We start from the raw sequence: 15,825 nt of genomic DNA, 5'->3' as shown, positions 1-15,825 counted from the left end.
CTTTTTAAAACACTCTGTATAAATTAATTAATTACAAATACTTCTTCTGCTTTTAAATTAGGCATTAATAAATTAAGACCTAAGCAAATGTAAGGATGAGAATTAAGAATTAAAATCAAAATCTTTACTCGACATAAAAGCATTATTTATCCACGACGTTAATGGACTCCATAGTTTTATATTAAAACTAGAAATAGCCTAAAGGCGATCGTGTTATCATTTAAAAAAATGATTTTTGTAATATATGATAGCATACAAACGTCGAATTGATCGCCTCCGGACTTTTTCATACATTAAATAAAAACTACACTAAACGATCGTTCCAAAGATAATCTCATCGAGTTTCTTCCGATGTTTTCGATATAGTAAAAGTAGTTTGTGAAACGAATATCTGCTGTCACTAAATATTCAATATAATAACATAAATTGAAAGATTGCCAGCTGTATCTCATTGAGTCACTTTTTATTGCTTTAATTGCGAATATATGTGGACAGTTCATACAGCTATCGATTAACGATAGTCGACTCATATAAGCACTATTTAGGATATATTCGTTTCGATTAAACAATATATCGTAAAAATAAAATCATGTAATATATCAAATTCAATTTTTTTTTCTTCAAACGGTACAAATCACAATGTATGTACCCTCTAAAACAAAATACAACCGCATAGAAAAAAAAGCTGTTGACAGTTGTTACTGAATATAAAACGTGTTTTATATATACGTTTGGAACAAAATGATTTAGTATGAAATTGTAACACTCAGTATTACGAGGAAAAAACACGAATACATTACGCCTATATCTCGACTGTATATACATATAAATTCACATATACAGTAATTCTTTCGTTTGACAATGTGTGTGTAGTTATACAATACAATCCCAAATAACATACTAACTGTTTATGTCTCTAAAATTAAATAACCGTATATATGCGTTTATAATATAATTATGTTAAATTAATGAACATAATGATGATGTATATGGACAGGGGCAATTCCGCTAATTTAGAACGATGTCGAATCCACTTCGAATCAACTTCAGCTGAATCTTAACTTGTCATTCTTCACTTTACTACTAATTTAACAGTGACGATTTTTTTTTTATGGTATAGGTTGGCAGACGAGCATATGGGCCACCTGATGGTAAGTGGGCACCATCGCCCATAGACAATGACGCTGGAAGAAATTTTAACTATTCCTTACATCGTCAATGTGCCACCAACCTTGGGAACTACGATGTTATGTCCCTTGTGCCTGTAGTTACACTGGCTCACTCACCCTTCAGACCGGAACACAACAATACTGAGTACTGTTAATTGGCGGTAGAATAACTGATGAGTGGGTGGTACCTACCCGGGCTTGCACAAAGCCCTACCACCAAGAAAACGATATGTTTCCATAGTTATTCTGATTCGATTTCGACCTGTGTCTGCTATTATGATAATATATGAAATGTGTATTCTACTTTAGAAACGTCATCGATTTAATTAGTCGTAGTGGACGAATGAATGTCCCCATAATACAGGATTTTCCAGGCATGGTTGTCATTAATCCATTATCTCGTTTAGCATTACTCTTCTGTACTATTGTTATTGGCAAATAATTATGTTATTATTATTATTGTAGAATATTACAGGATCATTGTAGAATATTAAAACGGGTAAACTGTAGAATTGACCCCCAGTCTTAAGATTATTGTTCCACTCACAATTTAATGAGATGGTTTTCTCTTATAAAGAATAGAACACATTGAAATAAATCAGGCTCCCGATTATTTCATAAATTGAATAAAAACTTTATGCTCGCGTGTTTGGAAGGGGAGGGGATCGGACTTAGGCAGGGCTTTAGGTATCCTGTCTTTCCTTGGGATTCTTGTTTTTTTATAAAATTACATCATATTTATCGCTATACTTATATAAAGTTACAATTACATTAATGATATTAGTATGGATTGACCATTGAACAATGTTTCCAATATCATTCATTACCACTAAACGGTGGTAGTTTTCTTTTGAGTATGAATACTAAAGAGCACCGCTTGATTTCTCAACAAAAAAATTGAATTAGCATTTACATCCCAATTAAAAACTCAATCTATCAAACACGTGCTGTATTGTTTATAGTAAGTCGTTTGCGAGGCGCGTGTCGATTACCATTAATATGGTACCACTTGATTCTAGCTGGTGATTATTATTCTCGTAAAACAAACACGTTGACGTACTTTAAGATATATCGACTAATTATAATTAATTTGATATAGACGAATAAATATTTTCGTGATCTTTTCGGTGAAAGTAGTTTTAGCGAATTCATTTGAAATCTTATCTTTTTTCTATTTCTGTAACACTGATAGATTTTGATTCTATAATTATATATATGTTAATCATTTTGTAGAATATAACGCTAGTGTCTGCATTCGGATTCTCTCGGGATAGGCAATTATCGATACAATACTGTCGATAAAAGTAGAGCTTACGTAACTACAAACTCGAAACCCATCGAACCCGATCGTGAAAGGTCAAAATGTAAAATGCGACATTGAATAAAATACTATTTAACATTTATACACGAATCAATAAGAGCCGAGATGGCGCAGTGGTTAGAATATCTGCATCTTAACCGATGATTAAAATTTTGAAATGTTCGAATCCGGACAATACTTCTAAATTTCCATGTGGTTAATTTGTGTTTATTCTGTACGTAAGGATGCTTGCATGAGTATCCACCATCCCACATTGGAGCTGGTATAAGCTTCAAAACCTTCTAAAAGCAAGAGGAGGCCTTAGTCTTAAACTAGAATTAAACTAGCATATGCCTATAATCGACAACCGGTTCCACAAGTGAGATTCAAAGTGAGTTTTTATAAATAACACTTTGTAATTCGTATTGTTATGTACGGTCGAAAGAGATTATCCTTTATTGTTCAACACACATGTAAAAACAATACATAGATACTTATCGTAATATACACGTACATAATATGTCAGTGTTATCATTTAATAGCGATCTCTTCCAGACAAAGATAGCAGGTGTTGCAATAAAAAAATATTAATATAATTATTAAAATTGTAATTTATATAAGGAATGGTTTATATCTTAGTGTCAATGGTCATTGTTAATGGTGACTCGGAAAACAGGTGGCCTTTTTAAATGTTATTATTATTTACTTAGGTATGTAAACAATTTTACCTCACTATCAACGCACTCACAAAACTGAGTACGAGCTAGAAAATATTAAAAATAATTTTGGAAATTTTAATTTAGCGTGGGTTGCGAAAGGAAAATCTATTAGTTAAATATAAAATTACTATATGTAATAGCTGTTACATATAACTTTATGACTAATGTTTACTACTATTAGGCTAATACATATATCTGGTGGTAACTTAATTAATACTTATTTTTTTGTATTGAAAATAAAACGGAATATACATTTTTCCATAAAATTTTAGTGGCAAAGTTTAAAAGTATATTTTAATGTAATATTAGTAAAAGGAGTGTCATAGATACATTTAAAGAAATATATCAGACTCATTAATTATGATAATGAAAACAGATTTAAATTAAAAAAACTACCGTATCATAGAATATCTCGCTTAGAAAGTAAAACTATGATGTTCGTAGGATGCATCTCAGTCAGTACCGTCTCGCTGACTGGTCAGACTTTCAAAAACAGCGCGCGCGCAAAATCGACGTGTTTATATTTCGCGATGTTTGTGTTCGATATTCGAGTGTGCGCTTTCATAAAAACCGTTCAGTGATCGAATATCAAATTTCGAATTTTAAAAAAAGAACTGTCAATTACTTTTATTAATATCTCTAAGTGTAACGTTATTCGGATGCGTTCGAATTTTAAATAATAACGGTTGTAAGTCGGTAATGAAGTTCTAAAGTGTATGAACAGTTTTGATATTTAAAACGCTTCGTTATTATTTGTGTGTTGTGTATTTTAAAAAAAATATGGCGAGATCGTTGAAAGAAGCCTTTCGGAGTTTTTGGAATATAGCGTGGCTGTTCACTACTAAAGTTTTTTTGGTAATTATTTAAAATATGTATGACTTATATGTTCCGTATCTATTTTATTTTATACGTTAATTGCAAAAAATTAATAAAAAGTAAAAATAATGCTCTCATGGCGTTGTCAAGATTTTTTTGATTTATCAGTTATTTACAACTTTGCCACGGAGGTCGTTAATACAGGAAAAGTGTAATATTTGTGATCATATGATTTAAGTTTTAAGAATTCAGTGCTCAATACCTACATAATTCTTATACGATATACAGCACAACACAATATTAATTCTTACTAAGAATGAATGTCGTTCTATCAAGGCTTTTAAAAGTTTTACACCCGGATTCGAACTAGTAATATTGCATAAGTCCATTGAACTAACTACATTTCATATATGTACAAATAAACACATTATTTACATTAGCATTACATTAGCGTATATCTTCCTTTTCAAACGACTTCAAAAAGGAGAAGGTTATCAATTCGTCTGTATTTTTTTTTATAATCTTCCTCTTTCCTTAAACAAACAGTATGAAGATCCATGCTCCTCCATTACGTATGTGTTAGATACATACTCTCTTTAATATATATGTATATATGTAATAAAAGTTTTGGCTCGCTTTAAACGTTTTTATGTCGTGATTAGAAAGTGGTATGATTCATACAAACAAGTGCGTATTTAAGTTGGATATCACATCTGTCACGGTCCGTGTACTCGGAGGTTCGAGATAATTCCAGACATTACTTTCATCTCTAATTAATGACGATATGTTTTGTAACAAGTTAATTGTCTAAGTGTTAAAATAAACTACCATGTGCCTTAAATTGACTTGTCAATGCGGCTGTTATAGCTTGAAATATAACTCGTTCTAGGGAAAGACTTGAAATGCGTACATATATACATACGATTGGACAATATTGGACAACATCACATACATTACTCTGATCCCAATGTAAGTAGGTAAAGCACTTGTGTTATATGTTATGCTAGTAACGACAACACCCAGACCCGAGACAACGTAAAAAACTAATGATAGGTAATCTACATTGACTCAGCCGGGAATCCAACCCACGACCTCAGAGTGGCGTACCCATGAAAACCGGTGTACACACCACTCGACCACGGAGATCGTCTATACGATGAACGCATTATAATTATTTGTCTGCCGAAGTAATGTACCTAAACATAAGCCGTTTAATAGATTTTCAAAATACTATTAATTTGATATTAAAAATAAACAAAAATTATCATTTCTTAAACAGTGCAAAAATAATGTTCAGAAAATAACTGGGCAAGTTGTAGTTTTTTTAACATAATCAAAATATTTTTTTTATTAAATTAGGCTTTTACACTTTGAATCGTCATTTTATTGGAAGTACTACCACCGGTTTTGTTTTTTTTTTAAGTGAAATGAACATTCAATGAACTAAATCATTTTCTCAATTGCGTGATATTGACAAGGTGTTCTAGCTAGGCTGTAAACAATTTGGTTCTTAAGCTTTTTGCTAGCCCATATGGGTAGGTATCTCTAATTCATTATATAATATTTAGTATTATGATATTCTCGTTTGAAGGTTGAGCCAGTGTGACTACAGACATAGGGAACATATCACTTTGGTTCCAAAGATTGGCTTATTGGCGGTGTAAGGAATGAAACAATTTCTATATTTCTACGGCGCTAGTGTGGGCAGTGGTAACCATTGTCCGACCGTTTACCTTTATTTACTGTACTTTAAAAACCTTCAAACATTAAATCATAAATTGGACCTTAAATTATTTTTTTATGATTAGGCCAAATCGGCCTCATGGTAAGTAAGTGATCATGAGCGCCCATGAGTGTCAGAAATGCCACTGCCTCATATCCAATTGTATCTTCACAGTGATAAAAAGAAATCGCATCAAACATTTCACTTTTACTTTTAATAACATAAAATTATTACTTCACGTAATAAAGATGTTATTGCACGCGGACTGATATCTTTAAATAAATTTATTTAATTAAAAAAGAAATAAACTTACGCAATCGATTTAATTTCTTTCACAAGTGTATGTGTGTATGAACCCATACATACAATTAACACTGGATTTGTTGAGGTTCTATTGATGCCCATTTGTTTTATATATACTAAAATAAAAATATAAAATGGCTAATATGTATTGTATGTATAATGTTCTACAAATAAATAAATAAATTTTGCCGTTAAATCACAATTCCGATTCTCTACGCAAAAAATGAATCGGCCCTCCTGTCACCAATAGAGGTAATACGATCAAATAAAAACAACTTAAATGGTTCTGTACCAAAATTTACGGGGTCCAATTAAAGCCATCCTTGTTATAAAAATCAAAATTTACCTTACTCAAGCAGACTTACTTTTTCGAGTTGTACAACTGTATTAAACGCAAAGCTACCACTGGTTCGAAATGTAGAGTCTAACGAAAATAACCGGTAATAATTCGCTAATTAGACTTAAGTCTATGTGATCGTACATTAAATTACATTATGATCAAGGGCAGTCCATAATTATAACGTTTAAGTTTCTGTGTTATCAAATTACAAATGTTTAAGACTTCAGTAATAATAGAAAAAAGGACTGCTCTGGCGTATAAAAACTAATAAAATATAAATAGAAATGCCATTTTTATGTAAAGACACCCCCATTGTATATCATAATAATGCATTCCAGTCTCCACGGACTCTGTCATCTCGGAACTGCGTAATATTAAAATTTCCGTGATAATATTTTCCAGACGTTGTGGCTCAGGCTATAGGCAGTCTGACTACCGATAGAGTCGTATAATTTATTTTCTCTCAATTACTCTAGTTAATGTATATTGTGGATCCTAATATATGTAGTGTCATAATCAATTCACCAGAGCAAAGTCTCCCCTACTAAGCAGTCATTTTGGGGATTATGTCATTTTTAAACTGCGAATTAGTGACTTAAATGCACTTGTGTCCGAATAATCCGATATGCAGGTTACCTTACGATTCAATCGATACACTGGCTCACTTGCCCTACAAACCGAAATACAACATCCAATATTGCTGTTTGACGTTAGACTATGGCTTATGAATGTTGGTTATAGCCCTTCCACTAAGTAAATTACAATTAATGAAGCATATGATATCGACAGTAGAGAAAGGATTACTTCAGCGTCATCAAAACTCCGGTATTTCTTTTATACAGTGTCTTAACATAAACAAAAAAACAAACTAGAATAATGTCACAGTAGTATCACGTATACTTGTTAGGTTTTAAACGTTCCTTTCGGATGTGGGCGGGCAATATGGATATTGTGTAAGTAACCGGTTCGTAAACAAGATATAAATATGCCCCAGTGCGCATGCGTCAATATTAACCATAAGGATCACTGAATAATATGGCAATACAGGTATCGCTCAGACACGTAATTGGTGTTTAATTGCTAAATAGGAAGCTACATCATGAGCTTTTTACTCAGCGTTGATTGATCGGTTGTATTTTTTTTATGTCTCAATATGTTGACCAAGGATTGACTATGACGCGTTATTGAATTTCATTTATCGATGTATACGTCATAGAAGTCCAGTCAGATATGATAAAGATGATCATCTCTCTTCGTCTTTAAAAAACTTGATAAAATAAGATTATAACACAATCGTACCACGATTACGTTATAATTTTTGTAAAAAAAAAACAAACTATTAATGCAATTTTCAAATACTATAAAAACTGTAGGCCGTGTGCTTAAATATAATTGTTAATAATCTTGTTTCATACTCTAAACTTTCCACTACTCTACAGGAGGTTCTAACTTGCTTCATACCAAAAGTGAAATGTTTCATAAAATCAGTGGCTTAGCAGATAAATACATAGTTATTTGCGAATTAATGATATTAGAATTAATAGTATTATAACTACAGGAAACTAATATTAACCACTCAGACACACCTACACTAGACCGTATTAAAATTACAAGAAACCCTTTTAATGTATGTGTACAGTGTGCTTTATGATTGCAAACAAGTCGAGTCATTAATTAATGAGTCAGGATGTGTGAAACCAGTCGTGTTTCATTACATATTATTATACGATATACTCCTTTGTTTCATTATTAATTATATCTATATATAAATGTGTGGTACAAATAAATAAGTTTTATAATGCATAAAAACAACAACATCCTGTAATTTCCACTGCTGGGCTAAAGGCCTCCTCTGCCTTTAAGGAGAAGGTTTTGGAACATATTCCACCACGATGTTCCAATGCGGGCTGGTGAAATACACATATGGCAGAATTTCTGATTTATGTGCTTAATTTGTCTTTATAATTCATCTCGTGCTCAGCGGTAAAGGAAAACATCGTGAGGAAACCTGCATGTGACAAATTTCATAGAAGTTCTGCCACATGTGTATTCCACCAACCCGCATTGGTACAGCGTGGTGGAATATGTTCCAAAAACATTCTCCTCAAAGGGAGAGGAGGCCTTTAGCCCAGCAGTGGGAATTTACATGCTGTTGTTGTTGTTGTATGTTTTTTTCCTCAAGGAGAAGGGCTTTTTAGTTTTATACAATAGTCAGGGGCCATCTGAAAATCAGTGCTGTGCTAATGCACAGCTTATACTGAGATGAACCCCTTGCTACCTACACTGTATTCTTTAAATTTAATTATCTTCTTCTGTAGAATCTATGTAATGTATGTGTGTAGCAAAATAAATGGTTTAAATGGTTTAAAATTCGTTTTAGCGGTTTGGTCGTGAAAGAGTAACAGATAGACAAAGTTACTTTCACATTTATTATATTAATATAGATGCATTTTAAATAATCTTCGCGACTAGAGGAATTTCGCTCTTAATTAAATTTATGATATATACCTATGTTTGGCTAAAAATATAAACAATATAACACAAACGATCGACGCATTTATATATTCGTATTAACCCAAAAGATTCGATTTCGCAACACAAATCCGCCGCCTACATTTGATATTCAAATTGGTTTTGAAATAAGATTAAGTCACGATGTTACGAACGTATTTTAATTCCTTGTATATCTATAATGATAAGTATAATATGTATTTTATATCAAATTTTATTACCAAAACATTACATTAATGTTATACTTTAAACTTACGTACATACTATTTATACCTTACGATGATTAAACCTATGATGTATGTATGTATATATATATTCAAAGTCAATTTGAAATTTTTCAATTGTTTGCGGGTCTTTTTCTCGTTAATTTCTTAATATGTTTTCAAACTTTATTAAGTCAAGCATTCATTATGTTATATAAAACTTTAATATCAAAAAAAGAATAATATATTAGAAATAAAACAATATAATATTCTGAGAAAAATCTATAAAGTAATTTTTAATGGTATGACACAGAGGGAAACTACGAAGAAATAAGAAACTCCTTCATTTTGGTGTTAGCTGAAAACCCACGTAAAGCAATATTCATTAAAAGATCATTAAATTCACGGGCGACACTTGTCTTAAAAAAGATTACACGTGTCTAGTAACATTAAAAAAAAGTAGAAAACATATATTTTTTTATTCGACATATCTGACCCAACATCATCGCCGTCGTCGTCAATACATGTGACAATGTGACATCTCGTATTGTAACTGAAACGTCGGGAAATAATGATAGAAATGATCGCGGTTTAAACCCGAATATAACATATAAAATGACCACCTCATAAAAATTACCATTTTAATAGTAGCTTTTCATCCCTCTGTATAATCTACCAATCAGAGTGCTATAGAAATAAATGCCGGCTTTGGACTGTGTAATAGAGACTATGACTCCCTTTTTTGATCGCACACGGGGACAGCTTTAACGACAAGTCACTTGTAAATCAAAAACAATCCGTTACAATAAAATTTTCAATTTGTAAACGATAAATCAACTACAAAAACAAATACCTTCCTTAACCGATTCTTCTTTGTTGTTTATAATTTTATAAATCCGTAAAAATACTACATTTGACAAAACAGTAATATATCTGAAAGCATAATTTAACTAATTTAAGTGGTTAAAACCTATCCGGTTTCATTATGACAGTCCGTTATTATGACTGACTTAATTTGGTCGAAGCTTATGATAGGCAAGCAAGGCTGTGGTTAAGGTTATCATTTGATACTCACATGTAAACAAGCTAATATTATACGAGGAAAATGGTTAATACAGGCAATTGTAATATACCAGTTACGTGGTAAATGAACCATACAAAGCATTACTAAAAAGTATAACGTCGGACAAAAAGACAAATAATGTTGTCTTAAATTTTCGCGATTACACATTGAAATAAAACTAGCTATAACGGATTTGAATCGCGGGTAGAGTCTACCCGTGACCACGAACGCTGTAAAGTGCTCGAAACGTCGGGATATTAAAAATAATTAATATACGCGATTCAAATCCGTTATAGCTAGTTTTATTTCAAAAAGACAAATCATTCGAAATTCAAAATAAATATTATTTGAATTCTTAAAGTTCTATTCTGTAAACCATTTTGTATCTCACTCGTGAAATCGAAGATACTCTATTTTGTTGTAGTTGTAAGAACAAAGCTCTTAGTGTACTATTTATTTACAATCGTAAACGTCAAATATGGCCGCTCGTTAAACTGTCATATCATTGATTTTCATGCATTTAATATCGAAGTATCGATTGTACAAATTTGCGGATGTATGATCTATAATTGTGGATAGATTCGATAGCGTCTAGTAATATAGATAAGTAAAATTACTTATATTCTTCCTACTGACTAGGTTAATTTAAACATTTTCTCGAAGAATATTGGACGGTTTTTCCATCACGCTGCTCTTGGTGGGCACTTGTAGTAGAACTTCCTCTGACATAAGCACCTGCTTATCTCGCATTATTTTTAAATTAAACCTATAATTAATCTGTGGCGTTTGCCAGTTATTTAAAAGATAATTTTAAACTCTTTGTTAATTAACGCTGTCTTAACTTACTTTAATGTTACCACTATGTGTATGTAAAGTGGTACCACTTACTATCAAAAGGTTCATCTCATTAACCTTAATACTTTATGGACTTGAAAATATATTTCCTCGGTATACTAACAAAAGCATTATATACTTAAAGTTAAAATGTTAACATAAAAATTGTATTGTATTTATATATAAACATATAATACATTTTTAAACTGATCTTATTCGTAAACAATATTATATATAAACATTATTACGGGAACAGCGTCTAGTTTTATCTACCAAAACTCGCAAATTTACGAAAAAAATTTCAAGTACGTAGAGTAAAATGTCAATAATCCATATTTTTCTACAAAAATTATCAATACTAGAGACTTTCTGTTCGTTTCTCTGCCTGTTGTTTTGCTCTTTCAGGGCTAAACAACCAAATCGAATTTGGTGAAAATTATTATGGACCAATTTTGATGCGGTGTTTTTTAATAGATAGATTGATTCGAGAGCAAGGATTTTTGTATGTAATACAAATACATGGACACTAAACACTGATCATTTTTGAAGTTTCTAATGTGATTTCGTAAATAAACTATCGCCAGTGTATAACTAAGAGATAATTGAATCAAAAGAGAAATAAGAATACTCGTACGTAATACTAGTTCCATTATTATCGTTATATATTTCCCTCGTTTATGTATTCACATCTAGGTCTCAAATCCACGTCTTTGCCAAATTCGGTCGGTTTAGTAGTTTAGCGATGATGTAATATACTGGCATACTTTCGCAATTATAATATTCTGATTCATATATATTTGTGCTATCGCCATGGTATACATTTGGTGTAGTTTTTGGGTAGGTCTCAAACAAATCAGATATTCTACCGCTAAAAAGCAAGGCAGTGTAACTACAGGCACAAGGGACATAGTAACATAATTCCCAAGGTCTTGTAAGAAACAGATTTTTTTCTGGTAAAGTGGCCCAGGTGATACTAGGTAGTATATTTGGCCGCCGCTAACCTATTCTATAAAAGAAAATGATGACTTCAACTGAATAATGTACTAAATAAATTTTGTCTAGCACAATATTTGCATCCAGCTCCTGCCAGCCGTCTTGCGAGTATCCCTAGATCGATCTCAGTGGCGTGCAATTGGAGAGGCCTATGTCCAGCAGTGGATGGAAATGGGCTGGTTGATTGATTGATTGAAGCATAATATTAATATCATCAAACGTCAACAGCCTGTAAATTCCCACTGCTGGGTTAAAGACCTCCTCTCCCTTTGAGGAGAAGGTTTGGAACATATTCCACCACGCCCTTCCAATGCGGGTCGGTGGAATACACATGTGGCAGAACTTCTATGAAATTTGTCATATGCATGTTTCATCACGATGTTTTCCTTCACCGCCGAGCACGAGATGAATTATAAAGATAAATTAAGCACACGAATCAGCGGTGCTTGTCTGGGTTTGAACCCGCAATCATCGGTTAAGATAAAATATTAATATTAATATCCTAGATATTAATTCATCTACCCATCTAGATCATGATCGATCTCAACACAATTCGTATAGAATAGTGAATAATTTTTACGTGACTTTTGTGTTAGTTACATGAAAACACAGGTGTTATTAATCTTTCACTGAACGCAATCTTAGTGTAAAATGTACGTCGTGTGAAGAGGCTTTCGTCGGAACAATGGCGATGGTCCGATAATGTTCCCATTGTGTTGTAATATTGAAATTGTTATGATTTTCACGCGTACACATATTTCGTAATTACTTAAACTCTTACACGCTACTAACTTTATGTTATCCTGGTACTTTTTACTTTGTATCTTGGCGGACGACATGGGCCACGTGATGGTCACCACCGCCCATAAACAATAGCGCTGTAAGAAATATGAGCCAATAGCCATTCATTTCAAAGCCAATGCGTCACCAACCTTAGGAAGATGTTATGTCTCTGTACGTATGTAGGTACATATATAGTTACACAGGCTCACTCACCCTTCAAACCGGAACACAATAATACTAAGTACTGTTGTTTAGCAGTAGAATATGTGATAAGGTTTAAATGCTTTAATATAAAGGTTAAATGTTATTTGTCAGTATTAAAGGAACTTCGTTTTGCTTGAGATGAGTTTATCATGAACTATTATCATTCAATCAACATTAAGACAATATTGTATAAAGTAACAAAGATCTTCTTAGAAAGTGCCGTGATATATTTGTACCTGGAACTAGGCCTCCCGGGCGCCCAAGGAAGCGATGGCTGGATGTCGTGAAGCAAGACATGAGAGCCAATGCACTCACACAGAATGATATTAAAGACCGTGCAAAGTGGAGTAGACTTAGTCGGAAGGCAGACCCTGGATATAGCCGGGATTAATAAAGGCCAGGCAGAAGAAGAACAAAGATCTTCTTAATACAGTGTTGAAACGTTTTACTGATATACAACGTACAGCTTCAATCGGTAGGTTAAACAGGATACAGGATCAAAACGGAAATGAGCACAAAAGAAAAAGTTTTCATATTTTTTTTTAAGTAGGAAAAGATATATAAATACGCGATATGGCTTTAAAGTACATGGACTTATTGAACCAATAATTTTATTTTGCAAATATGAATTCGTAAAATTGAATTATTCTGTATTATATTTATAACTTATACTAGGAAAATAAGCTTAAAAACAAATTAACAGTAACGATTATTCACTGTTTTACGTAAAATAATAAGGTCTGCGTTACATAGGATGCGAAGCGAAACGCAACACAGGGGTCAATAAACTTATTTTTCATTATTTGAGTTTCACGAGTTAGCGCTATTATGTTAATTAAAAATAGTATACTTATCACTGTTCACATTTTATATCATGATAGTGAGTCAAAATTGGATAATGCTATTACCGAATTCTTAATCTATATTAATATTATAAATGTGAAAGTAACTGTTTCTGTCTGTCTGTCTGTCGTAGTCGCAAACCGCTGAACCGAATATGATGAAATTTGGTATGAAGCAAACTTGAATTCCAAGAAAGGACGATAGCTAATACTATTAATAATAAATAATAAGACATAACTACTATTCTACCTATTCCACCACCAAATACAGTTATACAGAACAAAAGCAAGTATTAAATAAAATAATGTCTTTCAATAAGAATACACATTTTTTATTACTTACCATATTATTAATAATTTAAATACTTACAAAAAACATCTTTACAAGAAGAAACACAGATGATCTTTGGTATTATGAACACGCATCAACCGTGCTTCATAAAACACAGGGTAATATATCGACACGATTTGTCACTACAAACATTATTGTGCGTCGTTTCGTGGACGGACAGCCTTATCATTGACTCACGATCGACTGGTCATTGTGTCACCAGTTAGCCGTCTTTAATTTGAAACGCTACAGGCTTATAGACTCCAATTTGAATCAATTTTTAATAAAATAACCTCAACAAATATAATTTAATTTGCATTTTTTTGCTGTCTCTACTCTTTGTCATTTCACGCACACTAAGGCAGTTTTAAAAATCGAGTGTCACTCACACTAATGTACGCCGATAAGTTGAATGGGAGGGGCGCGCATTCGTGAGTGAATAGATCATAGTAAATGATTTTTGTGTGTGTTCAGATAAACATTGATACGACTCATTCTAAGAAGAAGACGGAAGATAATTAGAAGAAGACAGCATTGTTTTACCAGTTCCCTAATAACTAGCTAACCGATAGAAAAAAAACTATTTTTTTTTAATGAGATAATAATAATTAATTTCCAGATGTCTAAAGACTGATATAGACTGATTGTCGTTAAAGATAAATGTATAAGTTATTTTAATTGATACAAAAGTGAATTTAAACGCGGAGTGCAGTGAACTACCAAGTAACATGTATAAGTGATTATCAAATGCAAGTGTTTCCGTGATAAGTTCAGAAGTGAAGTGAAGGGCATGAGTCAAACATGGCGGAGGAGGTTTAAATGGGTGTCACAGTCGAAGATCGGTCGGTTATGGGTAGGTTTGATAGAACTTTTCTCATCAACTTATTATTTCTTATATGAAATACACACTTTTTTACTTATAAAAGACATAAAAAATACTGTATTCAATGAACTTTGTCTGTCTGTTGCGTACAGACGGATGTGAATATATATAACTACATTTGGTAATGACAGATCGAATAACAATGCAATAAACATACTGAAATATCCCACTGCTGGACAAAGTTCATTTAAGAATTAAGTCGAAATGTCGCGGACTCGAATGTAACATAATATAGTAGGTAATCATATAATATTGAAAGTTTATCAATAAAATCTTTTATATGCTTAATTTCTTTATTTAATAATCATACAAATTAATATACATTTTTCTAATAATAATAAGTTTATTTTAAACTCTTGTATTGTTTATATTTTCAAGCATTTCTTTGCAAAACTAAATTATTGAGATATTATGAATCATAATTTTATGTTATATTCAAAATTTTAAATAAACTTCTCCACTCCACTTCAAAGAACTTAATATTTTTATTATTATTTTTTACGTAAACTAACGGATACTTTTTTATTTGGTAGGATATCTCCCGTTTAGTCCTGTTTAAAAATAAAAAATATATATAGAAATATATTTGAAGTGGGTCATTTGTTAAAATTAGAAAGTCTAATTGTGGGGGTTACGGGTTAATGGGATTTTAAGGTGCGAATAGATATATAATAATACTAGCGAGGCATCCCGGCTTCGAACGGGTGGAATTTACCGCACTCAGGAATAGCTTAATGCCAGGGAAATTTAGATAATTAATTCCGAACCTGTACATATAAACAAATTTTACTTTAATATATTATACCAT

The 15,825-nt window shown here is 32.1% G+C and overlaps 1 protein-coding gene across 3 annotated transcripts in view; it reads left to right on the top strand.

Moving 5' to 3' along the window:
- The window catches only part of LOC124537792, a 130,785-nt gene that overhangs the window by 80,154 nt on the left and 34,806 nt on the right, over positions 1–15,825 (top strand). Inside the window, exon 2 of one of the 3 annotated variants that reach the window (XM_047114699.1) lies at positions 14,754–14,987. The exons of 1 other annotated variant lie outside the window; for it this stretch is intronic. In XM_047114699.1, the coding sequence (XP_046970655.1) occupies positions 14,925–14,987 (63 nt within the window). In that variant the 5' untranslated portion in view covers positions 14,754–14,924. Of the gene's footprint in view, positions 1–3,953; positions 4,044–14,753; positions 14,988–15,825 lie in introns of those variants that run through there. One more of the 3 variants, XM_047114698.1, reaches the window with a different exon arrangement.

The sequence above is a fragment of the Vanessa cardui genome, chromosome 19 (genome assembly GCF_905220365.1).
Source record: "Vanessa cardui chromosome 19, ilVanCard2.1, whole genome shotgun sequence".
NCBI lineage: Eukaryota > Metazoa > Arthropoda > Insecta > Lepidoptera > Nymphalidae > Vanessa > Vanessa cardui.
This window is presented reverse-complemented; position numbering and strand designations above follow the sequence as displayed.